The sequence below is a fragment of the Talpa europaea genome (assembly GCF_964194135.1).
Source record: "Talpa europaea genome assembly, chromosome: 12".
Classification (NCBI taxonomy): domain Eukaryota; kingdom Metazoa; phylum Chordata; class Mammalia; order Eulipotyphla; family Talpidae; genus Talpa; species Talpa europaea.
In genome coordinates, this window is record NC_140079.1 from 47,047,759 (window position 1) to 47,075,751 (window position 27,993).

Consider the following 27,993-nt stretch of genomic DNA (forward strand, 5'->3'; position numbering starts at 1 on the left):
TCATATGTAAGTTCCCTTTCCTATTAAAACTGCCACCTGCCAGTCTGGAATGGTCTCTTTGGTCTTTCTTTGCTTTCTATTAACTAGGGTCCAGTTTCAAACTTCACTCCAGGGAACTTCTAAAGTGAGAAAATCGCTTCTTGGCCTTTTGGCTAAGATCAATTATAAAATCAGAAACCCACATTTCTCCTAAGGGGTGGGAATAACCAGCTACCTCAAGGGGAACCCATGTTTTTCACTTCTGTGTATCATTATTAGGTCAGTTTGCCCAAAGACATTATTTCCATGGACAGTGACATTTGAATGTAATGTCAGTAAATATTCTTTTGATTCTTTCCCCAATCATTTACAAATACAAAACCCATTCTCAGCTCACAGGTGGTACAAACTATGCAATAAGCCAATCCAAAATATTGTAGAAAGCTGGAAAATATAGAACACTAGATAATATTCTGTTCCCCAATTAGCCATATTACTCCCTGATGGATGTAAAAGCATGTTGCCACACTGAATACTTTGGTTTCTCATTAAAAAAAAAAAACATTGTAAGGGGGCCTCCCCTGGTGGCGCAGCGGTTGAGCGCTGGCTGCGAAGCTGCCTGCAGCCTCTGCAGCGCCAGTTCCATCCCCGGCCGCCGGCGAGGGTCCCATATGGCGCGACAGACCTCTCCTGCTGCGTCTGCCCGCTCTGGCTCTGCTGAATTCTCTCACCCTTCCGTGCTTCTGACTGTACCCAGTGCTTGTATGAATGAACAAATGAACAAATGAATGAATGGAAAAACAAAACAAAACACTGTAGAGGCCTCCCGGGTGGTGCAAAGTTAAACGTCAGCACTATGAAGCTATCCGCAGCCACTGCAGCAGGAGTTCGAGTCCCGGTCAGGGAGGTGACCCACATGGTGCAGCAGACTTTTCTGTCTCGCCAGCTGCTCCTCTCAGCAGTAGATCCACCTGTTCAGCTCCCTGCTCTGTCTCTGGTGAATCCTCTCACACCCCGCATCTCTGGCCTGCACCCCAGCTCTTATATGCATAAATAAATAAATCTTTAAAAAATATATAAATAAAAAACATTGTATCTGTAGTCCTCAAGATCACCCAAGATGTCATGACCCATAGTGGTCGTGTTTTCCCCTGCACAACGCGATTTTACTTTGTGTTGTTTTCTCGGAACTAGAATTACGGGTTTTTCGCAGTTCTTCCCTACATTTTCCGGGAACACGGGCTTGTGCCTGGAAGAGCAACTGGCAACACAAGGAATTCTGGGGAACGTAGTTTTCATTTGTAGCCCCCAAGTACCCTCGCGCTGCCCTGGGACATTTCCGGCGGAAGCTCTTGTGTGTGAGAGGGTTGCAAGTCAATTTTCCGCAAACGTCGCTCATGGGCGCACCTTGGTGACTCAGAAAGAGCGTAGCTCCTCGTCCCCACAAGATTGGCCGGCGACTTTCCGGGCACGCGCAAACGGTTTTTCCGGGGTCCCCGCCTTCGCAGAGCCAACTGGGAGTTGTAGTTCAGGCTCCTGCTGGAACTCGGCAGTAGCTCGTCGACTCTGAGGTCCGAGGCTGCCCACCGCCCTGGGCGATTGGCTTGGAAGATGGATCCCGGGCCCGGGTCCGATGCAGCCCCGTTGGCTAGTCTGGTGTGGTCGTCGGCCTCGGCGGCCCCGCCCAGGGGGTTCAGTGCGGTGAGAAACGTTTAGGGGAACGGGGTTGAATCGGGGCAGAGGCGGCAGTGGCCGGGTCTGGATCCTGGTGCTGACCCGCGTCCGCTCCCTAGATCTCCTGCACCGTGGAGGGGACTCCCGCCAGCTTCGGCAAGAGTTTCGCGCAGAAATCTGGCTACTTTCTGTGCCTCAATCGCTTGAGCAGCCTAGAGGTAAGGGGTGCCCCCTTGGGGGGTCTCCGAAGTTCCCTTATTCTCCCCCCGACCCCCCCCGCCCATTCGCCTGTGCCCGGCGCTATGTTTCTGCTGCTGAGTGACTCTTGCGTGTCCTCCTCCAGAATCCACAGGAGAACGTGGTGACCGATATCCAGGTTCTGTTGGACAAGAGCCCCCTCCCTCCGGGCTACTCCCCGGTCTGCGATCCCCAGGACTCCAGTGAGGCGGGTGGTGGTGGCGTGGGGTGGGGTGGAGGGGCGCGTTCGCTCCCCTGCGGAGAGGATGGGTGGGGGGAGGTAGTGGAGGGACAACAGTTTCGCGATTTCTGAGCCTCTCCGCCCCCTTGTTGCACTGAGTGATGACAGGGCTGGCCGAGGACTCTGAGCCGGCGTGACCTGCCCTTCATAAAAATGTGCCATTGGCACAGTCTCTGTCCTAGAGTAAGAATCCAGTCAACGCGACCTGTTTTATTATTGTTGCTGCTATGTCTCTCCTTGCATCGTAGCCAAGCTGAACCACGCGCAGTTCTCTCTTTCATTTCCAAGCTTTTGCACACACCGATATCTCTGCCTGGAGCACCCTTTCCTGAATCTTCCGGTTAGCTAATACGCCATTCTCCCCATCATTTCTCTCTGGCTCCCTAAACCCTGGTGCTGGTCCCACCTCCCAGCCCTGACTGCTCTGCTTTCTAATCATCTGGCGCCCTTGCCTGCCACGGTGTTTTTTATATTTGACTCTCATGGCCACTCCATGAATGCTCTGTGTCACCAAAGATGAGCCTGTCCCAATAGCTCCTAAAAGTTGCATTGAGTACCCTCCTGTGGCTATACCATCAATGATTTAACCACTGCCATAAGGCCTTCCAGGTGGCTGCCTTAAAAAGCGCCCTGGTGAGCACCATCTCAGAGAGCCACCTTTGGGATCCTCCCCTGGTTTATCCTTCCTCTTACTCCCCACCCTCCACTCCCAGAGGCCTCTGTGTCCAAGAAGAAACGCATGTGTATGAAGCTGGTGCCCCTGGGGGCCGCAGATGTGGCCGTGTTTGACGTCCGGCTTAGTGGGAAAACCAAGACAGTGCCTGGATACCATCGAGTAGGGTAGGACTGACCTCCCTGCCCAGCCTCTGACTTTCTTCCTTGCCTTCCCAACTCCTCTATCTACCCTTTTGGCTCTCAGGGACTCATCTGAATCTTTCCATCCCTTCTGCTATTTCTCTGCCTGTTTCCACATATTAAAATTGTACTAATCACATAGGGTTGTTGTGAGGCGTAAATGATGTCTCAAGTCCATAGCACAGTGATTGTACCAAACAGTATTAGTATGTTGCTTAAGATGAGGTGCTGAAAGGAGAATTCTCCAAAGGGCAGCAGTCATCTAGAGGCCCAGGTTCCTCCTCTCCCGCCCTGGCAGCTACTCTCAGCCCTGGGGGCATGTTGGACCAGGACTCTTCTTCCCTCCCCCTTTAGGGACATGGGAGGCTTTTCCATTTGGTGCCAGAAGGCCAAGGCCCCTAAGCCGGTGCCCAAGCCCCGAGCTCTTAGCAGGGATATGCGGGGCCTGTCCCTGGACCCACCCAACGAGCCTAGGTGAGTCTTTGGGTTTGGGGATGGGAGCAGCCCAGGGGGCAACAGACCTGATTGGCGTGTTCCACCTTCCCCAGCAAGGATGGCTTCCCAGAGCGGACGCTGTCAAGGCTGGGCTCTCGGGCTTCCACCCTGCGGAGGAGCGACTCTATCTATGATGCCTCCAACCTTTATGGCATCTCAGGTAAACAAATTAGGAAACTGAGGCACAGGGGTGGGGAGTGACCAGACTATGCAGATGGTCCCTGCACTTACAGTGGTTGAACTTAAGATTTTTCAACTTAGAATTTTAAATTTTGATCTTTTCCCAGTCTAGAGTTGTGTGTTACAGTCCTCTCTTGTGATGCTGGGCAGCGATAGTGAGCACAGCTCCTAGTCAGCCCTGAGATCATGAAGGGAAACAATCCACACTCCGCATTGTACCATATAGTCAATCGATTACAGGAGCTGTTTCACACTTTCGTATAAAATAGGCCTTGTGTTAGATGATTTTGCCCAAGTTGAAGTTAATGTCAGTATTCTGAGCAAGTTTAAGCTTGGGTAGGCACAACTATGATGTCTGATAGGTAAGATGTAGTATTATTGGAAGTAACCTTAACATGAGTCTAGGAAGATGGCGGGGTGGGTGGGGGCAGGTTGGAGCCAGGCCTGGCCCTGCCACCATTGTGTAAAGACTGGTGAGAGCTGGGGCCAGAGGCGTCAACAAGCAGGGCCCAATCCTCTCCTCAGCTCCCTCTCTTCTGTGCTCTCCTTAGCCATGGATGGGGTTCCCTTCATACTGCATCCCCGATTCGAGGGCAAGAACTGTAACCCCCTGGTGAGTCTATGCCCTGCTTGTGCCAGGGCTCCCAGAGTGCCATATGTATTTCCATATGGAGGCCATGTTCCTGGGTTGAGAGAGGCTGGAGGCTGAGGGGTGAGGTCTGGAGGGGCTCCACGGGGGCATCAGGAGGCATAGCTGGATGCTGGTGGCTAGAGGCTGTAGCAGGTGGGGGGAAGCGTTCAGGCAATATTGAGGGGGGCTCTCAAAGTTAGGGGAGTGAGGGTTTCAGGTTGGGGTTCCAGCACAAGACTGACCTGCCCTGCCCATCAGACCTTCTCTGCCTTTGCGGATCTGACCATCAAGTCACTGGCGGACATAGAGGAAGAGGTAGGTACAGAGCTGACTCTCCCAGCCATACCCCAATCTCTAACTGGAAATTGCTTGTCCTGAAGTACCCTCCAATCCCCACCATTTCTCGCTTCCCACAATCCTTCTTTGACTCTGCTCTCTCCCTCCCAGTACAATTATGGCTTCGTGGTGGAGAAGACTGCGGCTGCACGCCTGCCCCCCAGCGTCTCGTAGCCCCTCACTCTTGTGTCCCAGGGAAGAGTGCCTGCCCCACACCTGCAGGCCTGGCAGCTACCCTACTCCATCCCATTTTGAGAGCTTTGACAGCACTGGGCACTTTGGACCTTAGGCCACCCATCACTATCACCCTGGAGGAGGGGTTGTTGCCAAGCTGCTCTGCAGTAGGAACCTCAGGCCCTGCATGGCTCGGGTGGTCGCTGGCCAGGAACCAGTGCCTTCAAATTATTCTTGTCAAAACTCCAGTGCCTGGAGGTCGCAGGCGTCCTCCTGGTAATAAACACTACCTTGTCCTGCTGTCTGGTGTCCTGATCCTGGCCACTGGTGCCTTCATCTTGAACCCTGAGCACTGAGCACCAAGCAGCAGTGGAGGCAGGCTGCTGCAACTCCCTTTCTACAGAGGGGGAACAGGCTCAGCAAACAGGGATCACAGAGCAGACTCACCCAACCCTCTATCATTGCACATAATAGTTTATTAGTCTTCCCTTTTTGGGATCCATGTCCCCAGTACACAGCATCCCACAGCTCAGTGGGAAACCCTAGTTTAGTTGTTTTTTTCATATGGGGAAACAGGAAAAACAGAAGCAGGTGGCCGCGAAAGTCACAGCTGGGGTTTGAATCCAGTTTAGTTGTCAAGCTGGTCTCACTTCCCCTTTCCTCCATGTGCCATGATTACTTGGAGGAACGCTCACCCCTCTCGGTTAAAGTCTCCTTGAATTAGTAAATACTGGATTCTTGGGAACGAGTCAGTATAGGTTCATGCAAACCTGATCACATTTATTTTTTAAGATTTATTTATTTATGCATACAAGAATTGGGGTACAGGCCAGAGGTGCAGGGGGTGAGAGGATTCACCAGAGACAGAGTGGGGAACAGAACAGGCAGACAGACTAAAATACACTGCTGAGGGAAGCAGCGGGTGAGACAGGAGAGGTCTGCTGCGCCGTGTGGGTGGCTCCCTGGCTGGCCGGGGATCAAACTCGTGCTGCAAAGGCTGTGGACAATTTCATAGTGCTGTGCTTATTAACCCCTTGTACCACCAGGGAGGGCCCGACCATATTCTTATCAAATGATAAGTACATATGCTTCTTCCGTGTGTGTTTCTATTTAAAGACACCTGGTTAAATATATATATATATATATATATATATATATATTTGTTCATTTTGGACTCACTGCCAGTGCTGCTTTCAATTCATGCTGAACAAAGTTTACATAACAGGTATTCTCCCTGTGGCACATTCCAGCCTCTCTTGCTTGGGGACACCAGAGGGCGCTTCTGCACCATGTTTGGGGAATTTTTTTTTTTTTTTTTAAGTTTATTTTTAAGGCCTCCCTGGTGGAGCAGGGGTTAAAGGCAGCACTATCAAGCTATCGCCAGTCACTGCAGCAGGAGTTCGATCCCCTGTGGGCCAGGGAGCAACCCACATGGCGCAGCAGACCTGTCTCACTTGCTGCTCCCCTCAGCAGTGTATTTCAGTGGATCTGCCTGTTCTGCTCCCCACTCTCTCTGGTGAATACTCTCACCACCCTGTACCTCTGGCTTATACCCCAGTTCTTGTATGCATAAATAAATAAGTCTTTTAAAAAATGATTTATTTTTATTTACTTATGTATACAAGAACTGTGGTATAGGCCAGAGGTATGGGGGTGTGTATGTGTGAGAGGATTCACCAGAAACAGAGTGGGGAGCAGAACAGGTGGATCTACTGAAACATGCTGCTGACGGGAGCAGTGGGCAAGATAGGAGAGGTCTGCTGCTCCATGTGGGTCAGTTCCCTGATTTGGGGTCAAACTCAGCCCACAGTGGCTGGCCATAGCTTGATAGCACTGAGACTTTAACCCTTGTGTCACCAGGGAGACCCTTGGGGATCTTTTTATTTTATTTTTTATGTATTTATTTTAATTATTTATGCATACAAGAACTGGGGTACAGGCCAGTTCTGTGTGAGAGGATTCACTAGAGACAAAGTGGGGAGCAGAACAGGCAGACCCACTGAAATATACTGCTGAGGGGAACAGCGGGTGAGCCAGGAGAGGTCTGCTGCACCATGTGGGTAGCTCCCTGACCAGGGATTGGGATTGAACTCATGCTGCAGTGGCTGTGGATAGCTTCATAGGGCTTTGTCTTAACCCTTGGACCACCAGAGAGGCCTGCTTGGGGACCTTTTTAAACAGCAAAATTACCAAGGAAAAGCACCGAAATGTGAAAAATGTTACACTCAATGACGTTTGTTTGTCAGAGAGCTGGAACAGGAAAGCAGAGCCATGCTGACAGCGTGCACATTGGGGGCTCAGTTTTCCTCCTCCTCTGCCAGCCCTTCAAGAGTACCACAAGTGTTTGCTTAGGGGTTACAAATAAATTTTAGCCTGTCGGAGAATTTGTAAACCCACCATCTGTGAATAACAAGGGTCAGTTGGTTTGCCAAACTAACCTCCAAGGCTCCCACTCTTCCTTCCATGCGGGTGCTTGTCTCTCCCCCAGTCCCCAGGACGTCAGGCTGGGGCAGGTCTGCCACATGGAGGGCTTCCCCGCACTGCTGGGGCTCAGACTATAGCTTGTTCCTGCCTGTAATGTTGGTCGGTAGTGGGTGCTAACTCCACCATACTAGTGGGGCCGTCTCCCTGTGATGGTGGGGACGGGACTCGCCCTGGCCCAGAAGTGGCTCGTCAGCTCTGCTTACAGCTCATTGTCCAGAACAGGTCCCAAGGGGCGTTTGAAGGGGTGTGCCAGCCAACTAGGCACTGATGCCCAACAATACTGCCCTCGGGGCCCCAAAGGGAGGGATCGCCTTGCACTGGAGGTCTGAGGCACACAGGCATGGTTCTGCCCTGGAAACCTGAGGGTGGAAGACTGTTGTCCTAGAGGGTGGGTGTGTGGTGAGTAGTTGGGGGAAGACCATGCAACCTGCCTCCTCCTGCCCCCACTTCATCTGCCTTGGAAAAACTAGGCCTCTGGTGCTAGGATGAATCCCCCACTCTGGCCACAGCAGCACCTGCCAGGCTCTGCCCAGTCTGCTCTGGCGCCGGCCGGGAAATCCAATCCAGCCAGGAAGCAAAGAGTGTTTGTTCTCTGGTGGCCTTGTCAGCCACCTTGAAACCAATTCTGGATCACTTTCCAGGATATCTGCATGTGACCACGGACCCCCATGTGACCCATATTGTCATCAGGTTTAATTGGACCAGCCATCATTGCTAGACCACTGACCCTGCAAAATCTAACCCCCCTGAGCCAAGCTGGGCATGGGGATGGCCTCCCTAAGGGGCCAGGCCCACATCAATCCTAACTGCTTGGGGCTAAGCTTTATCAGTTTGTATCAGCTTGGGTTACAAAGAAGGGAGCCTTTGTAACCTGGAACCTCATCCTGCCTTGTGCTCACTCCTGGCCACAGAGAAGATGGCATTGCAAGGGCCTGGGTACTGAGAGGGGGCATTTCTGGTTCCATTGCTCAGCAGCACCTTGAGCAGTGCCTTAGTCTCTCTCTACCTCGGTTTCCCTAGGTTTACAACTGGAATCTCATTGTGCTCACTTTATAAGGTAATTTTGAGGGAGAGTGCATGTGGAGGATGAGTCTCTAGGGTGTTCTACTGACTACTGGCTGTTCTACTTTCAAAAGTATTTTTGTATGGGGAATGCCACTGCTAGTGGCTAGCACCACACTTCCTCTATTCTGCAGAAACCAGCTGTGGTCCCTCCTGCTATCTCCACCCCCAGATCAGGGAGCCTACCTTTATCAATCTTGAACATCCCTTTGGACCCCTTCTTAATCAAGTCTCCCTCCTCCCGCCAAGACACTGGTTTTTACCCCATCATTCATTCTGCCGGTTCTTGGTATAAATGCATTACCCCAGTGAAACACTTCTGAGTCTGGCTAATTCTGTTCAATATAATGTCTGTTTCTTTTATTTATTTTTTATTTTAAAAGATTTATTTATTTATACAAGCGCTGGCTACATTCAGAAGCACAGGAGGGTGAGAGAATTCACCAGAGCCAGAGCAGGGAGCAGAACAGACAGACTGAGGAAATACACTGCTGAGGGGAGCAGCAGGCACGGCAAGAGAGGTCTGCATGCCATGTGGGACCCTCGCTGGAGGCTGGGGATTGAACTGGCGCTGCAGAGGCTGCAGGCAGCTTTGCAGCCCAGCGTTCAACCGCTGCGCCACTGGGGAGGCACTGTGCCTTTTATTTTGAGTGTGGCCTGTATTAGTATAGTTAGGTGTCATTCAACAATGTGTATGGTCTAAGAAACATTGTTAGATGATTCCATTATTGTGAGAATGCCGCAGACCAGCACAGCAGTGAACGATGAGGCCCTCTCAGGGTTGAGAGATTGCGCAGGGTGGTCAGGGATTCGGTTAAAGAAATGAGTCGGTTAAAGACACACTTCAAGAGAGAGTGTAAATCTGAGTGTAATTTAATTTGAGTTGGTGACCAGTATATATATATGTTTTCTAAAAGCATAGGAATGGCGAACATCAGTGAAGAAATCAGCTTTCTTATAGGTTTAGCTTATCATTGACAGGGCAGTGATTTACATCTGGACCCAGGCACATTCCTAAGTAGTTAGGCTATTAATTTTTCTTTTTGTTTTATATGATTACTTTTTGTTTTAACTACTCACTACCACTAAATTACTATTAATTAACACGGGTGAATTTTACTTTTCACAATGTAATATTTTTATCATTAAGATTAATACTAACAAGGCTAAGTATACGACAGAGAAATTATTAAGCTAACAGTTCTATTAATACACAGAGTTTAGTAACGTTTCACTTGAATTAGCCTAGTTATTAGATTTCGTTTGTTTTTTTTTTAAATCAGCAACCAATGACCTTTTTAGACAGAGAAAGAGAAAAGATTTTAGAAAGAAAAGATTTTAGAAAGACAGTTGTAGTAGAATAAAGTTTGTGGGCCTTGAGAAGGCGAGATAAGTTTCCGTACGACAGCATTCCTGTAGTGGCTCCTGGTGGTCGTTATCTTTCAACAGGCTTCCGTCTTATCTATGTCTTCAGGGGGTTTTGCTGTTCTCCCCCTGCGCGCTGGTTCCTTGCCCAGCCGGACCTAGGAACCGTGGCGAAAGCCATTAGCCCTAAAGGTCACTGCAGGGGGAGGTGCAGCATGAGAACATCATTAAATGTAATTACACAAACCTAGATGGTACAGCCCACTACACACTTAGCCTAGATGTACAGCCTACTGGGACCACCTTTGTCTATACAATCCATCATTGACTGGAACATTATTAAGCAATAGGTATAATTTCCTCTTTTACGTTGCTGCATTGTATTCCATTGGATGGATGTGCCACAGTCTGTACATTCATTCAGCCCTTGTTTGTTCCCAGGTCTTGGCCACTGAGAGAAACTGGCCTGAGTTTTTCTTTTTTTAAAGATTTATTTATTTATTTATACAAGAACCAGGGTACAGGCCAGATGTCCAGGAGGGTGAGAGGATTCACCAGAGACAGAGTGGGGAACAGAACAGGCAGACTGACGAAATACACTGCCTAGGGGAGCAGCGGGCACGACAGGAGAGGTCTGCCATGCCATGTGGGACCTTCGCCCCGCCCGCCGGGATTGAACCGGTGCTGCAGGGACTGCGGACAGCTTCACAGCGCTGTGCTCAACTGCCTGCGCCACCAGGGTAGGCCTGTCCTGAGCATTCTTTTATGTCATTTGATGAATATACATTGTTCCTGTTAGCTAAGACTCCCAGTAGAGGAGCCTCCCTGGTGGCACAGGGGTTAAAGACAGCGCTGTCAAGCTATCACCAGTCACTGCAGCACAGGTTCGATCCCCGGCCGGCCAGGGAGCCATATGGCACAGCAGACCTCTCCTGTCTCGCCCGCTACTCCCCTCATTAGTGTATTTCAGTAGATCCGCCTGTTCTGCTCCCCACTCTCTGTGGTGAATCCTCTCACTGCCCCGCACCTCTGGCTTACACCCCAGTTCTTGTATGCATAAAAAAAAAAAACTCCCAGTAGAAATTTGAGGTGGTAGGAGAGGTCTATGTCTAATTTAAATAGAGATATCAATCAGGTTCATAAAGCAGCTATACCAATTTACCCTCCTATGCACAGCAAACAAGAGTTCCAGCAGCTTCATATCTTCACCTACACTCAATATCATCAATTTTGCTAAATTTGTGTATTTGTCTCACCAGAGATGAATTTTTTTTTAAAGATTATTTATGCATATAAGAACTGGGGTACAGGCCAGAGGTGGGGGGGGGAGTGAGAGGATTCACTAGAAAGAGTAGGGAGCAGAACAGGCAGAATGACTGAAATACACTGCTGAGGGGAGCAGCAGGTGAGACAGGAGACATCTGCTGTGCCATGTGGGTGGCTCCCTGACCGGCTGAGGATTGAACTCGTGCTGTAGTGGCTGGAGATAGCTTCACAGGGCTGTGCTTAACCCCAGAGTTTGAATTTCTTAACTATTGTGAAAACAGTTGTCTGAGATACACTCCATCTTATTCCTGCAATTCGATGTTACTGGACTTTTTTTTTTTTTTATACAAGCACTGGGTACAGTCAGAAGCACTGGAGGGTGAGAGAATTCACTAGAGCCAGAGCGGGGAACAGAACAGGCAGACCGACGAAATACTGCTGATGGGGAGCAGTGGGCCCGTCAGGAGAGGTCTGCACCATGTGGGACCCTGGCCGGCGGCCGGGGAACTAACTGGCGCTGCAGAGGCTCCGGGCAGCTTTGCAGCCCAGTGCTCAACCACTGCGGCACCAGGGAGGCCCCTGGACTTTTATTTTTTTTTAAGATTTATTTTTATTTTTTTATTTATTTATACAAGCACTGGGTACAGTCAGAAGTGCGGGAGGGTGAGAGAATTCCCCAGAGCCAGAGCAGGGAGCAGAGCAGGCACAAAGACCGAAGTACACTGCTGAGGGGAGCAGCGGGCGGCAGGAGAGGTCTGCGGGGCATGTGGGACCCTCCTCCGGTGGCCGGGAAGCAGCCGGGGATTGAACCGGCGCTGCAGAGGCTGTGGGCAGCTTCGCAACCCAGTGCTCAACCGCTGCACCACTGGGGAGGCCCTGGACTTTTAACTTAAAAAAAAATACTGTTTCCCAGCCTTCCCCAAAGGCTGTGCAAAGATAATTTTTTCTTTTTCTTCTCTCCAGCTAAGTCATTTTAACCAAAATCAATGAAATGTAAGAAATGCAGTCTAGGGCCTCCCTGGTGGCGCAGCGGTTGAGCGCTGGGTTGCGAAGCTGCCCGCAGCCTCTGCAGCACAGGTTCGATACCCGGCTGCTCCTCAGCCACCGCAGGAGGGTCCCACATGGCGTGCAGACCTCTCTTGCGGCCCGCTGCTCCCCTCAGCAGTGTACTTTGGTCCTTCTGCCTGCTCTGCTCCCCGCTCTGGCTCTGGTGAATTCTCTCACCCTCCCGCACTTCTGACTGTACTCAGTGCTTGTATAAATATAAACAAATAAATAAAAAATATTAAAAAAAAAAAAAAAGAAATGCAGTCTATAAGCAATCCTAGTTTTTCCAATTCTATCATTCTTTCTCCTGTGTATTTCATTTAAGACTCCCTTAAACAAAGATCCCAGTGGAACACAATTTGAGCTGACTCCAAATAAGCACAATTTGTTTTATTTTAAACTTGTGTTTGTCTGGGTTGACACTGTACTTTTGCTAGTTTAAAATCTGAATTGAATTGGAAACAGCTGATTTGTGTGGTATGGGAAACACTTTTCTCATCATGCATAGTGTAGGGGCAGGATGGGCACAGAGCAGGATATCTATGATTCAAGCAGACCAGAGGGGTAAAGGAAAGTCGCGGAGCCCTCGATGGCTTTCTCAGGCTTTTATTGAGCTTTTACATGTAGTGCAGCAACCAGGTACATGGCAGGCAGGGGTGCAGAGGCTGGGCTGGGGTGGGGGAAGGGGGAGGCCCCACTCTGGACTTGTCTCTCCCCTTCTCTCCTGCCTCTGCTTCTCTTGGCCACTATCTCAATACTGAGCCATGGCCCACAGAAGTAAACAACACAGCTTACAACAATGTAACAACTGTAGGTGCCGCTTCTGCAGGGCAATCCTAGTGGTGGGAGGGCAGAAAAGCCTGAAAACCATTTACCCTACGCTTAGCTGCCTGCTTTTTATTTGTCTTTGGACAGAGAACATGGAGAATTTATGAGACATAAGGTAGCTACTGAGATGGTCCCCAAAGATGGTAGAGTTTTGGCTTTCAAGCCCTTAGAAGCCCCTTGTCTTGAGTGTGGGCTCCACCTAGGGACACCTCTAACCAATAGGACACAGAGCAGGCGATGGGTGCTCACCTTTAAGGTTAGAAGAGTGAATTACGTTGTTGAGCCTTGTTGGCTCAGTGTAGCAAACTTCCTTATAGACACTCACAAGTCACAGAACTGGCCAAGGCCAACAGTCGGTGAGCAATCAGGCCCCCAGGAACTGAATCCTGCCAACAACTAGAAAGTGAGCTTGGACCCTAATCCAGTTGATGGAAGACTGAAAGGAAGGTCCCCAACCCACAGAAACTGTCAGATAATAAATGTACATTGCTTTGAGCTGTTAACTTTTGGGGCAGTTTGTTATGCTGCAATAGCTAACAGATACAGACAAAAAGATCTAGAAGTCAGGGAGAGAAAATGTGCTGTTTTCAGGTGAATTTCTATGATTCTTGCTCCATGTATCCTACTGCCCTCCTTTTGCATCTCAGATAGTCTTCTGAAGCTAAGGTTCAATTTTTACTGTCCTGGGAATCATCCTGAAGATTGAGGAGGGCTTTTCAAAATTCTTGTTTCACCCAAAATATATTTTAAAGGTGTCAATAAAGGGTTTGCTGGGGGAAAACAGATCCCTCGTACTAGATAATCTCCAAGGTATCATTTGGCATTCAGATCTAAATGTCACAAATACAGAGCATCCTAAGTCTATTCTGCCACTTTTATATTTTATGTGCAGAAGTAAAGGATAGAGACCAGTTGTTAAATGAAGGGACAACAATGATGATGCTTGGGTAGGTTAGGCCTATGACATATGGCCAGCGTCCAAAAATCAATAGCTTTTAACTACAAGTAGTGTGGTGAAGTGCCCTCAACATCCCATTTGTGCCTGTTATTGCAAAAATGCAATGTAACTGAAGAAGCTGCTGTCTGTACCTTCTGCCTCTACCACCAGCCCCCCCCACATTCATCTATTCATGAAGTCACTCAAAGCAAATACCTGTGATCCTGCCTGTGGTCACAGGAGCATGACCAGCTGGTACACAGTGAAGGCCAGACTGGAGAGGAGTTAATCCCTCCAGGAGCAGCTCTGAGTTAATGCCTGATGAGAACCAGTGGCTAAACACCATAGCCCTCTTACCCCTGGGTGGGAACACTCTGCCCTGTGTACCCTCTTCAGTCTCCCTGAGGTCCCCACCTCATCCTCAGTTCTTTGGTTACCCATAGAATTGCCTGCTTATTGGCACCCTCTGCAGGACTCGGAATTTTCCTGGGGTCACCTCCACATAAACTATATCCTTGTAATTATTTCTGGTCTGGTTCCCATGATCTTAAGCCAAGGCAACATCTTTTTTAAAAAAATATTTGTTTTATTTATTTATGCATACAAGAACTGGGGTAAAGGCCAGAGGTGTGGAGGGTGAGAGGATCCACCAGAGACAGAGTGGGGAGCAGAACAGGCAGATTGACTGAAATACACTGCTGAGGGGAGCAGCGGGCGAAACAGGAGAGGTCTGCTGCACCATGTAGGTCACCTCCCTGGCTGGGGATGGCTGCTGATAGCTTGATAGTGCTGAGACTTAACCTCTTGCGCCACCAGGGAGGCCCCCAAGGCAACATCTTTGATAGATGTTGTCTACATCCCAGAACACACCAGGGTATGATAGCTGTTTGCATTCAAGAGGCCGGAGGAGTTAATAGAGACACTGTTTGCTTTCTGATCTGTTCCTCCTAGCTGTGTTTTGCGGGGTAGCAGAGGTTACCCCATTTGAGAAAGAAGGAAACTGAGGTGCAGGCCTCAAGATTCTTTCCAAAACAGGTCTGCCCAGGTTGTTTCCAGAATGCCAAGTCCTCCTCTGGTGCTGGGACAGGAAGAAAACTGAGCTCTTGGCTCTGGCTGGTCTTGGGGCCCAGCTTGTCCCTTGACCCCTGATTCTGGCGAGATATGGAGACTCTTGGCGCGCCTTCCAGGCGGTGCTGCTGCTGGGGGCAGGTTTCGGTCAGGCTGTGGGCAGTGCTCCCCACCTCTAGCCTCAGGTTCTTCAAGTTAGAACCTTGGAGAATTTCTAGGGCTCCTGTTCTGGGTCCCAGGAGGATGAACTGGGATCAGACTGGAGTAAAGGTAGTTATCACGCTCTCAGGGCATATCTAAGAATGTCCTTACATCACAATTGGTGGCGACAGGGGGCTGCCTGAATCTCCGGCACCCTGAGAGTAAGTGCCTCCTTAAATGTTTTCTTTCTTTTTTTCAACTGAGGTGAAATTCACATAACAGATTTTGCCATTTTAAAGTGAACATTTAAAGTGGTAGCTGATGTGTTGACGTTGCACAACCCCCACTTCTATCTCATTTTAGAATATCCCATCACCCCAAAAGGAGACTTTGTCCCCTTGAGCAATCACTTCCCCCCAGCTCAACCACTGCGCCACCAGGGGAGGCCCTGTGAACACATTTTTTAAAGATTCTTTAGGACCCCCCTGGTGCCATAAGGGGTTAAGACACAATCTATGAAGCACGAGTTCAATCCCCAGCCAGGGAGATACCCACATGGCGCAGCAGACCTCTCCTGTTTTGCCCTCTGCTCCCCTCAGCAGTGAATTTCAGTCAGTCTGCCTGTTCTGCTCCCGACTCTGTCTCTGGTGAATCCTTTAACCGCGCCCCGCGCCCCCCCCCACTGCCCCCCCCCCGCACACCTCTGGCCTGAACTCCAGTTCTTGTATGCATAAATAAATAAATCTTAAAAAAAAAAAAAAAGATTCTTGGAGCCTCCCCTGGTGGCACAGCAGTTGAGCGCTGGGCTGTGAAGCTGCCCGCAGCCTCTGCAGCGCCGGTTCAATCCCCGGCCACCAGCTAGGATCCCACATGGTGTGCAGACCTCTCCTGCCGCCTGCTGCTCCCCTCAGCAGTGTACTTTGTCAGTCTGCCTGTTCTGTTCCTCGCTCTGGCTCTGGTGAATTCTCTCATTTTCCTGCACTTCTGAATGTACCCAGTGCTTGTATAAATAAATAAATCTTTAATATATATATTTTTTTTAAAAAAAAAGATTCTTTGGACCTCCTTACATTTTGTTTCCCCACCCCAGTCCTGGCCCTGGGGATGAGGCCTCATGGTCCAGCCTTTAGTTTCCCTGGCAAGCCCAGGGATGAGAAACTCCAAGCTGGCAGTCAGTTGCTCTGCCCTCTCCCCCACCCTCAGGGTGCCCAGGTCTGCCCCATTCGAACTAGAATCCTCAGTTTTTCCAGGTAACTGTTCTGTCCTGGAGCCCAATGTGATGGTCCCAGATTCCAGCCATACCACTGCAATGAGCTCTCTCATGGTGGGGTGGGGTGGGGGGCTAGCTTCTCAGGACTCAGTTTCCCCATTTATGAGCGGAACTGTCTTGAGAATTAACTAAGGCCAGGAAAGTGCTTGGCATGTGGCAGGAATTCGATAAAAGGGACCTGGAATGGATACCAGGATCACCATAAAGGTAATCCATTTATTCTTATTTTATACATTTTGTTGGCATGTATCATGCTCCCCAAAGCCTATGTGTCAAACACCAAATGGGGTGATCATGTGATTTACCTCTTCACCCCACTCCACAGGATAGGAGGGGGTCTGTGCAGCTTCATGGAACCCAGGATAGAGATGGCTGAGGATGCGGGGCAACTGGGTCTGTATGTATTTGATCAGGACGGTCCCTATCCAGGAACAGGCTTAGTTAGGGACCAGCCCGCTGCTGGGAGCTGTCCCTTTTCTGCCCATTGGTAGGAGTCCTGGGGTGCTTCAAACCACTGTGTGCTGAGCCTCCTCTGTAACCTAGCCCCTGGAGTCCCTTTGTGGCCCAGAAAGGGAGAGGCTGGGAGACTTCTGGGGACATTTGTCTTCTGGAGTGGGGACTAGGCCATCTCCACCACCTGTGAAACTTATATGTATGTCCATTTGTGGAACTAGGGTCTCACACAGGTACCCACAAGACGCAGACCCTGCCCTGCCTCCCCATCCTGCCCTCCTAACCCCACACCCTGGGACTGGGCTTGGCCACAGAGGACATTTGAAGTGACACAGAGATTAGCAAATGCTTGAGTTTATTTGCGAGTCATACTGGATGGGAATGGGACCAGGGTCCCTAGGGCTCCCTGGGGCTCCCAGTTATCCTTTCCAGGCCTCATCAGTTCCATGAGTACCGGAACTTGCCATCAGCCCACCTTTTCATACCAAGCACCCTGGCTGAGAATCTACTGTGCACAGACCCCCAGCATGCCTTGCACGAGATTCCTGGGAGCTGGAGGAGGAGGAACAGGGTCCAACCCCATTTTATAGATGAGGAAACAGGCACAGACTGGCAAAGCCCTCAAGCCATGGGTCTACAGCCAGGAATCTGGGTTCAGTCCTCCAGGTGGACCACGGGCCCTGGAACACTGAGCTTGCAGCCCAGAAGGAGTCGCAGAGACTGTCAGTGGCATGGAGGTTCCAGGACCCAGATGCAAATCGACTCTGATGCTCAGCACTGACCGTGGGCCCCTTGGTGAGTCACTGGCCCTCTCGGGGCACTGGTTTCCTCATCTGTGAAGCGGACAGAGACATTTAGAGGACTACTGCTAAGCCCTCTCTTCCTCTTCTGGTTGAAACAGAACTTCATTCCGAATTGCCCCGCTTCCTGCCTCTGCACTGAGGTGTGGCCATGTGACTCTGTTCTAGCCAGTGAAGCATAAACAGAATGGCGACAAAGCATCCCAGGAAGATTTCCAAAAGATGCTGAGCCAGGGCCTCCCTGGTGGCACAGGGGTTAAAGACAGCGCTATCAAGCTATTGCCAGCCACTGCAGCATGAGGTCGCTCCTCAGCCCGCCAGAGGGATGCTCACATGGCGCAGCAGACCTCTCCTGTCTCGCCTGCTGCTCCCCTCAGCAGTGTCTTTCAGTACATCTGCCTGTTCTGCTCCCCACTCTCTCTGGTGAATCCTCTCACTCCCACACACACACACACACACACACACACACACACACACTCCTGGCTTACGCCCCAGTTCTTATATGCATAAGTAAATAAATCTTTGGGGGAAAAAAAGATACTGAGCCAGCTTTGGCCTCTGCCTTTCCTTCTAAGTGAGGAGGTAAAGGCGGGGAGCCTGGCAGCCACCTTGTGCCATAGACAACATTAAAGACAAAAGTCAGGGATTCTGTGAACTGAGAAATCAACTTATATTGCTGCTGTGGCTGAGTCCGGACTTCTCTAAGATCCTCTTTCCTGCTTTCTGACTCCAGCTTACTGATCTCTGCACTCACACCAATGTGGAGTCCTTCCCTGAGCTCCCTGACCTGTGGCCCAGCACACTTCGCATCTCGTGGGTAACCCCTTCCCAGTGCCCCCCACTGGCGGGCAGTGTCCGGTGCATGTGGGGTGTAGGCAGGCTGCTTTCCAGACCTCCCCCCAGGACTGCAGGTGCCACTGTAGCAAACGAAGGTCTGGGAGAATCCCTGGGTTCTGGAGAGGAGAAGTAGGGGATCTGGCGATGGATACCCTGTTGGGACTGAGCCGTGGGGGTGGCCTTGGAGACTTCAGCGGGGCTGACAGGGTCATCTTCACAGTGTGGCAGAGTCAGCTCATGGATGCCACGGCGAGTAGCCCTGGTGGCCCGGAGCAGAGTGTGGGTCAGTGCGGCCACCAGAACCAGGGCACCTGAGCCAAGGATAGCGGCAGCTGCTGCTCCTGTCTCAATCTCAAAGAGCAGCAAGGCATAGATGGACAAGGCTGGGGAAGGAAATGGCTGTCATTTATTCAGTCAACAAACATTTGCTTCCTAAGCCCTAGAGAGCTCCCCCAAACTGGGGACAATCACAGAAAACCATACAACTCGATAGATACAAAGATTAACTCCTCTAATCTGTTCACACCCCACACACATCACCATGTCCATTTTACTATAAATGGTAAATTTGGTTTTACGTGTATTTTACCACAAGTTAAAACAACTCAGACCTCAGGCCTCCTGAGTCCCTGTGGTTGACTTTCAGGATATCACAGGCCCTCCTTGACCTCAGTTTGTTGCTGTGAACAAATCAGTCGGTGATCTGACCTCAAGGACCTGCACTGGCTCTTCATTGCCATTGTCCATGGCGGGGTCTATGCTGGGTGTTGTAGGAGCTTTACCTACCAGATACCGGCAGCAATGGCCCCTCCCCATGTGACCAAACATATCTCTAGATATTGGAGATGTGCCCTGTGGGGGCAAAATTAGCCCAGCTTGGGAAGGGAGGTTCTGGCCCTCTCCCTACTCTGGAAGAAGGTCCTAAATCAATGACACCCCCCACCCCCATCAATGACCCGCGTGGTCCTGGACTTGGCCAGTTAGAGCGCTGCTGGGTGTAGTGATTTGGTGCAGGGTGTAGTGATTTGGTGCAGGGACATCACATGACACAAGTTCAGTCCATTTACAGTTAACCCTGGGATTTTTACAGTTAACCCAGAGCTTGAGCTCTGGGGATGGGGGGTTGGTTTGCTTACTGCAGTGGCTTGGGCATTGGTAGGGGAGGAGCCCTGAGTTGATGGGGAAACTCTTGGTACTTTGTGGGTTGTTTTATGCTTTCTCAGCTCTGCACTCTTGCTTTTGAAGATGCCATAATACATTAAGTCTTACATATTAAGGGAGACCCAGGACATTTTTTGCTCTAAACATTGTTGAAAGGATTATATCTATTCTTTTGCCTCTGGTTAGCAGCGAATGGCTGGCTGGCTGGCAGAGGAATTCTTACTGAGTGAGGTCATCTAACCTCAAAACCAATCTAAATAAGAAGTGAATGAATTCTCAATTAATTTTTTATTATATTTTAAAGAGATTTATTTATTTATGCATACAAGAACTGTAGTGTAAGCCAGAGGTATGGGGTAGGAGGGGTGAGAGGATCCACCAGAGAGACTGGGGAGCAGAACAGGTAGATCCACTGAAATACACTGCTGGGGGGCACAGCGGGTGAGGCAGGAGAGGTCTGCTGCACCATGTGGGTTGCTCCCTGGCTGTCAGGGGATTGAACTCATGCTGCAGGGGCTGATGATAGCTTGATAGTGCTATCTTTAACATCTGCATCACTAGGGAGGCCCTTTATTATTTTTAAAGATTGATTTATTTATGCATACAAGAACTGGGGTGTAGGCCAGAGGTGTGGGAAGGGGGGTGTGTGTGTGTGTGTGTGTGTGAGAGAGAGAGAGAGAGAGAGAGAGAGAGAGAGAGAGAGAGAGAGGATTCACCAGAAACAGAATGGGGAACAGAACAGGCAGATGTACTGAAATACACTGCTGAGGGGAGCATCGGGCGAGACAGGCAAGGTCTGCTACGTCATGTGGGTAGCTCCCTGGCTGGGAATTGAACTCATGCTGCAGTGGCTGCTGATAGCTTCATAGTGCTGAGACTTAATTCCTTGTGCCAGCAGGGAGGCCCTGAATTCTCAATTTAATATTTAATGAAGCAGGTATAGCAATCTTGTTCTCCACTTGTACGTTTTCTTATATTTTAGAATGAGGATTGTGTTTTCTCCAAGTCTTCAACATTTTATGGGCCTATGCAATAGATCGAGGTTGAATGCATTGTGTCTAAAGCACTCAGATGAAGGCATCTTTCTCAGTGGACAGCAAGTGAGGGGGAAGTTGGAGGGACTTCTGACAAGCTAATTTGAGCACCTGGATCTAACCACACCTAAAGCCAACAATCCCCAAAAACCCTTTTCAGATACACACTTCACCCATTATCCTCTTTAAAAAAAAAACAAAACCTCACAGGTGCTCTCCTGCCTGCCTGTGTCTCTGTATGTTCTTCTCTTTTTCTTTCTCCTTTTCCTAATAAACCTGTCATTTTTTAAAGATTTATTTTATTTATTCATGCATACAAGAGCTGTGGTATAGGTCAGTGGTATGGGGGGGACAGGGAGTGAGAGGATTCACCAGAGACAGAGTGGGGAGCAGAACAGGCAGATGTACTAAATACACTGCTTAGGGGAGCAACAGACGAGACAGGAGAGGTCTGCTGCACCATGTGGGTAGTTCCCTGGCTGGGGATCAAAGTAGTGCTGCAGTGGCTGCTGATAGCCTCACAGTGCTGAGACTTAACCCTTTGCACCACCAGGGGGTAATGACAGGCTCTAAACCTGTCATTTTCAAATGTAAAAAACAAACAAATGAAAAACCCCACAAGTGGAGCATTTTATTAAGTCAAACAATGGAAGTTATGCACTTCATATACAAATTCCACCATGAAACCAACACTCACATCTCATAAATACATCTTTTAAACTTCTATTTCTCTATTATGGAACTAAGAAAAAACCGTGATAATTAATCCCTTGAATTTTTTTTCCCACTAAAACAAGCTGCTAGAGGGCTGAAAGAGGGAGTTTGCCTAAGTCCTCAGAGCAACGAAGTATTAGAATCTATACCCCTGCACGCACCTGCTAAGTAGACAGAGACCCCACAGCAGAAGAGGCCAAAGGCCATGTGTCTGAGGAGACGACGGTCATAAAGAAACCAGTCAGACCTGGAGGGAAGGGGCCAGGAAAAAAAAAAATGGCTCAGAGGTGTGGGAAGGCCCAGCTTTGGGGAACTGAAGATTTTTGTGATCTGCTATCCATCTACCTACCTACCTACACATTTGACATCCACCCATTAATCCAGCATCCATCTATCCCCCCATGCAGCCAACCATTCATCCAGCCATCCAGCCATCCGTCATTTATCACCCATCCGTTTAAAATCCAGTCCCCAAAATCCATTAACATACAACTCTCATGAAACAGCTGCTATGTACGGGCACTTATTAGATACCCAACTTCCATTATTTTACAGACTGTAAGCTTATTCGGGAGACAAAACTGAAGTTAATTTGCTAGCAGTGATGGTAGATACACCAATCCCAAGAGCTGACATTGTGGAGGACTTAGTTTTGAGTCTGGTGCCATGCTCATCACTTTACTACTACACTTTACTATACCCTCCCTCCTCTAGCCCTGTGAGAACTGGAAATGGAAGCTAAGAGCTTCATCATCACTTACCTCCCACCAGTGTAATGAAAATGGCCTCTTCCTTATTGCCTCCCCTCCTGGTCCCTGGTGACTGGGGGGTGTCATTCCAAATCTAAGTCAGATCACATCCCTCCTGGCTCACAACCTTCTCACAACATTCTCACCATAGCGCATGAAGCCCCACTTAGTCCAATCCCTCCGACCTCTCTGCCTCCATCTCCCTCACCTTCCATTCCAGTCACGTCAACCACCTCCATCTCCCTCTAACTCATTCTGGCCCCAGGACATTTCCATATGCCCCTCCCAGATCACAGTCCTCCAGGTCTTGTACTTCCTTCCCTTTTTCAAGTCTCAGCTCAGTTGGTGTTACTGATCTGTTTGACTTGTTTCTTGACTGTAACCCTATGAGTGAGGGTCTAGATCCGCCTGGTCCCTACTGGATTCACAGTACCCATTGCAATTTTTCAGAGCTTGGTCCCCTGGAGGCTCCCAACACATTTGTCTACTGACAGAACACATGCACTTCGGTGCCCCCTGACCTGTCCAATGAAGTGTGCACAGTTTGGGTGGGATCTAGCCTGGCAGTGAAATTTCCCAACACTCAGACCCACGGAATCCTAGACAGGATCCTGACCACCCTCCCCTGGTATCCTGAATCCACATTTACTTTCCCTCAACCACGTTCTTGGTGCCCATGTCTGTCTGAACTTAGGCTCCTGAACAAGGAACCCCAGCTGGAACCAGGGTACAGGCCCTGGGTCTACCAGAGTCAAGTTCAAATCCAGCCCGCGCCCTTCTAAAGTGGGCAGCCTGGAGGTAGCAGCCTCCCTCATCTGAGACACAGTGTTAAAGTACCGCCGCCAGGGGGCTTGGGGCCGTGTGGAGTAAACCACACCACGCTGGAGGTACTAGAATTTAGGGTTCTGAAAATGACCAACGCTACAACACTGAGGGAGTCGCCACAGGTCTTCCCTGAGCCTCGTTTGGACATCTGTAAAAGGGATGTCACATCAGTAGTTGCACCTGCAGTTAAATGTCAGCAAATCTAGGCAGGAGGGAGGGAAGGGGGAGAGGACGGGAGGAGAGAAGAAAGGGAGGCACTTCCCCAACCTTAGTCCCAGAAAGGGGCAGCAACTCCCTTGGGCCCGCACCGGCCACAGGCCAGCGGAGGGGCCGATTTTCCTACCTGCTGGGGCCGCGCCCCCTCGCCAGCTCAGCGCCCAGGTGGCCGCAGAGCGCGGCTAGCAGCAGACAGGTGAGGCCCAGCACCAGCGCGAGCGCGGCCAGCGCGGCTGCCAGCGGCAGCAGCGCCCCGGCCGCGTCCTCCGGGAGCCCGGGGCCGGCGCCCAGCTCCGGGCCCCACGCGTCGGAGCGTGAGCCCCGCAGCTCGGCGCGACCCGCCTGCAGCTGGAACAGCAACTGCGCGCCCAGGGCCGCCAGCACCGCCGCGGGGATGCCCAGCAGGACCATCGCGGCCAGCACCCGGCCACCGTAAGACTGTTCCATGTCGGGGAGTTGGGGAGAGGCCTCGCGGGTCTGGGGGCCAGTCCAGGAGTAAAAGAGAGTTTAGGAGAAAGGACAATTTTAGGAGAGGCGCAGTCCGAGGGGTTCCGAAGGGGTGGAGCCTCAGGGAATGCCTGAAAGTTGGGGGCCACCGGGAGCTTAGGGTACCGCTGGCGGTGGGGATGAGGACTGGCGAAAACTTGGGTCGAAGTTTTCCTTCAGGGGAAACTACGGGCGCCCCCTCCTGGGTCCAGGCCCGGGAGGGGCAGGGCCAGTGCGGGGCGGGGACTGCCCAGGAGAGGCGCGGCCGCGGCTGGTTCCCAGGAGCCTCACAGCTCCGTAAATTCATTAAAATGTCCCCACCCGGTCTCACTCGTAGCAGGAATCTAGAAAACTTAAATAAGGGGCCAGGAAAAAGAATAACTATGAGAAAGAAAATATCAAAATCGACAAACAACTATGAACCAGAGACACTCTATGGCGGGTGGGGGCGGAGAAAGGAGGGCTTGGGGTCCAAATAAGGGGGTTGTAATTGTATGGGGAATATAAAAATAAAATTTAAATTAAAAAAGTCTCCACCCCCACTCGCTGCCCTCAACGCTACTTTTATTATACTTTAAAAAAAGACATCTGAATATATTTTATTTTATTTTTATTTTTTTAAGATTTGTTTATGTATGCATACAAGAACTGGGGTACAGGCCAGAGATGCGGGTTGTGAGAGGATTCACCAGAGACAGAGTGGGGAGCAGAACAGGCAGACTGACTGAAATACACTGCTGAGGGGAGCAGCGGGCGTGACAGGAGAGGCCGGCTGCGTCCTGTGCGTCGCTCCCTGGCCGGCAGGGGGTGGAACTCTTGCTGCAGTGGCTGCGGACAGCCTCACAGAGCTGCAGCTTAGCCCTTTGCGCCACCAGGGAGGCCCTGAAGGAATTAAGTAATTCCCTCTGCCCCCTTACTATGCGGGGATTTCACCTCCACTCGCCTTTCACCTTTCACCTTTCAAGGCTTTGCAGTGAAGCTGCTTTTTCCGGAGCCCTCCTGGGTCTCCTCCCCAAGCAGCAGCCTCGCCCCCCCCCCCCCCCGGACATTTCTTATAAATGGAGTCACATGCTCTGTGGCCTTTGTATCTGGCTTCTCTCACTCAGCATCATGTTTTTGAGGTTCATCCACCTCTTGGCGTATCAGGGCTTCATCCCTTTTCATGGCTGAGTGATGTCCTGCTCTTTGGATGGACACATTTTGTTCATCCATTTACAGGTGATGGACATTTGAGCCTTTTCCCCCTCTGGCAATTGTGAATAGTGCTGTTATGGATACATGTGTACAAGCATTTATTTTAAACATGATTTTCATTTCTTTTGAGTCTATTTCTAGAAGTGGAACTACTAGATCTTATGATTGCCATGTAATAATTCTGTATTTAAACTCTTGAGGAATTTCCATATTGTTTTCCACAGTAGCTGTGCCATTTTCCATTTCCACCAGGAGTGCATGAGGGTTCTAATTCCTTCATTTCCCCACCAACACATTATTTTCTGTTTTTTTTTTTAAGATTTATTTTATTTATTTATATAAGCACTGGGTACAGTCAGAAGCGTGGGAGGGTGAGAGAATTCACCAGAGCCAGAGCAGGGAGCAGAGCAGGCAGACTGAAGTACACTGCTGGGGGAAGCAGCGGGCAGCAGGAGAGGTCTGCACGCCATGTGGGACCTTCCTCCGGTGGCCGGGACCCTCCTCTAGTGGCAGGGGAGCAGCCTGGGATTGAACCGGCGCTGCAGAGGCTGTGGGCAGCTACGCAACGCAGCGCTCAACTGCTGCGCCACCGGGGAGGCCCTCTGTGTTTTTTTAAAGATTTATTTATTTATGCATACAAGAGAGGGAGTACAGGTCAGAGGTGTGGAGGGTGAGAGGATTCACCAAGGACAGAGTGGGGAACAGAACAGGCAGATTGACTAAGCACACTGCTGAGGGGAGCAGCAGGTGAGACAGGAGAGGTGTGCTGGGCCAAGTGGATTGCGAACTCCTACTGCAGTGGCTGGTGATAGCTTGATAGTGCTGTGTCTTTAACCCCTGTGCCACCAGGGAGGCTCCTATCTTCTGTGTTTTGATTCTAACCATTCTATTGGGTTTTGATTGCATTTCCCTCATGTTGAGCAAGCAACTTTTCATGAACTTGTTGGCCATTTGTGGATCTTCTTTGGAGAAATGTCTGTTCCTTTCCTTGCTCATTTTACAGCAAGGTTGTGTGTCTTGTTTTCCCACAGTGCTTTGTCTTCTCCACAGTGCAGTGTATAGTTTCCTCAGTACCTTAGGGCCCCCTGGAGGGGGAGCTCCAAGACTGAACAATGACTACCATAAGCCTCTACCACCCTGTTCCTCAGAGTCTGGGGCTCCACCCAGGACACAGTAGGCCCTTAGTAAATACTCAGCACACATGAATTACTGAATCACCTTGGAATCCTGTTCTGAAATTCCTACACAGTGTGAAATATCAAATCTGGAAATGGTTTCAAAAGTAACACATTTTGTATAGACCCAAAACAGTGAATGAGACTGCCTTGGCCTCCTACAAGCAGGGCCATGTGTTACTACATTTGGGCTTGGATAGTTCATCACCCTGGACTTTGCAGATGAAGAAACAGCTGCAGAGAGGTGCACTGACTCCCTGGATCACACAGCCAGCACAAGCAGGATGGAGTTGAACTCAGCAGCCTGGTTCATATCCATTGTTCTATGCTAGCCCACAACCATGCCTTAGATCCCACTGGTTTTGCATTTCCTTGTCTCTTTTCTGATTTTTGGAGTCAATTTTTTTTTTCAGGTTTCAAAATTTTAGGGTTCTCTAGGAAGAGTTTGTTGACCCTGAACCCTCAGCACAGCAGTGCCTTAAAATGGCCCTGTGGGAGAGTACCAGGTGAACTTCAGACCTAGATGTCTTTCTCCTTTGCTGTGTGACTTTGGGCAATTCCCTTAACCTCTCTGGGCTTCCTCATTTGTAACAGGAATCAGCTCATTCATTCATGACACTTCAGCTTAATATACCCAGCCTCTTTTATCATCACCAAAACTAGGGTTAATTTTTCATGTTTTATACGTTATGAAAAGTTCCAAATTTGGGTATCTGGGGCTCAGTAACTCATTTGGTACAGAATCACTCCTCTGTTCTAGATGTTGGGGATCCATATGTATAAAATACTTGTATTTATTCATTCAACAAGCATTTATGGGAAGTCTGCCCTGTGCTCAGGGCCCAGACTCTGGGGAACAGTGATGACTAAGGTAAGTCTAGCTTGCCCTTTCCAGGCTGGTGACCTGATGAGGGAGGCAAAAAAAATCCCTAATCCCTTGCACCACCAGGGAGGCCCCAGGAAGGACATTTTTTTTTAAAGATTTTATTTATTTATTTATTTATTTATTTATTTATTTATTTATACAAGCACTGGGAAGTGTGGGAATTCACCAGAGCCAGAGCGGGGAGCAGAGCAGGCAGAAGGACCGAAGTACACTGCTGAGGGGAGCAGCGGGGCGGCAGGAGAGGTCTGCGCGCCATGCGGGACCCTCCTCCGGTGGCCGGGAGCAGCCGGGGATCGAACCGAGGCTGCAGAGGCTGCAGAGGCTGCAGAGGCTGCAGAGGCTGCAGAGGCTGCAGAGGCTGCAGAGGCTGCGGCAGCTTCGCAACCCAGCGTTCAACCGCTGCGCCACCGGGGAGGCCCCAGAGTTTTGCTTTCAGTATTCTGCTGTCTCCCCCCGGAATCCCCGGAGAGGCAAGGACAAGGGGACTACTAGCCTCACCGGTGGCCCAGGAGCCCAGCGCACGCGACGCTGAATCTTGAAACGCAGCCCGTGCAAAATATAAGTGTGTTGTTAAAGGACTGTTATCATTCTGTGTAGGAGCTGTGTGGGCAACTCATTTAATGTACCTTCTCAGCACCATCATTATTCAATCTGAGTTTACGTTTTCCTGTTTTGAAGCTATCAACCACCCCGCCTCTCCCAGGTTTTCAAAATCTCTCTAGAGACCCTGTTTGTCCCTGTTCGGAAGGGTCAGACGCGGCTTTGGAGGACCAGGACTGGCTCTGGGCCAGTCCCCCCTCTCGGAGGGTGTCTCAAGTTAAAGAACTACGGACCCCGCCCCATGTCCGCCTCCCACCTTGCCCCCAACCCCCATTCTCCATCAGCATCTCATCACGGCCCCGTCCCCTCCTGGGGGTGGGTTTCACAAGAACCCATCTCCCCAGGACGCCCTAGCGCGCCCCTACTCCTCCCCTGGCCGCCTCCTGCCCCCCTCCAGTCTCAGACGCCGAACGGCCTCTGCCCACCCCACCCCACCCCGGCGGGGCCGGCAGCGCAGATTCCCTTCCCTGCTCGTCTCAAGCCCAGGCCCGCAGGCTCAGCTCCGAGGACTCCCCTCACCGCCCCCCCACCCCCGTCCCCACACCCCGCTTGGGGATTCGTCACAGAATCCTGGACTCCTCTTCTCGCAGGGA

The 27,993-nt window shown here is 50.3% G+C and overlaps 2 protein-coding genes across 2 annotated transcripts; one reads left to right on the plus strand and one right to left on the minus strand.

Annotated features, from left to right (window-relative positions):
• Positions 1-1,590: 1,590 nt before the first annotated feature.
• Positions 1,591-5,002, plus strand: MVB12A (multivesicular body subunit 12A; the record flags this gene model as incomplete). The annotated part of the gene is made up of 9 exons (XM_084249023.1): positions 1,591-1,680; positions 1,773-1,871; positions 1,997-2,093; positions 2,845-2,971; positions 3,341-3,460; positions 3,535-3,641; positions 4,213-4,274; positions 4,551-4,607; positions 4,740-5,002. The coding sequence occupies 9 exons, from the start codon at positions 1,591-1,593 to the stop codon at positions 4,800-4,802; spliced, it is 822 nt and encodes a 273-aa protein (XP_084105149.1). The 3' UTR covers positions 4,803-5,002.
• A 13,271-nt stretch (positions 5,003-18,273) lies between these two features.
• On the minus strand, positions 18,274-23,506 carry TMEM221 (transmembrane protein 221; the record flags this gene model as incomplete). Its single annotated transcript, XM_084250464.1, has 3 exons — positions 18,274-18,743; positions 21,431-21,516; positions 23,187-23,506. The coding sequence occupies 3 exons, from the start codon at positions 23,504-23,506 to the stop codon at positions 18,274-18,276; spliced, it is 876 nt and encodes a 291-aa protein (XP_084106590.1).
• Positions 23,507-27,993: the final 4,487 nt, after the last annotated feature.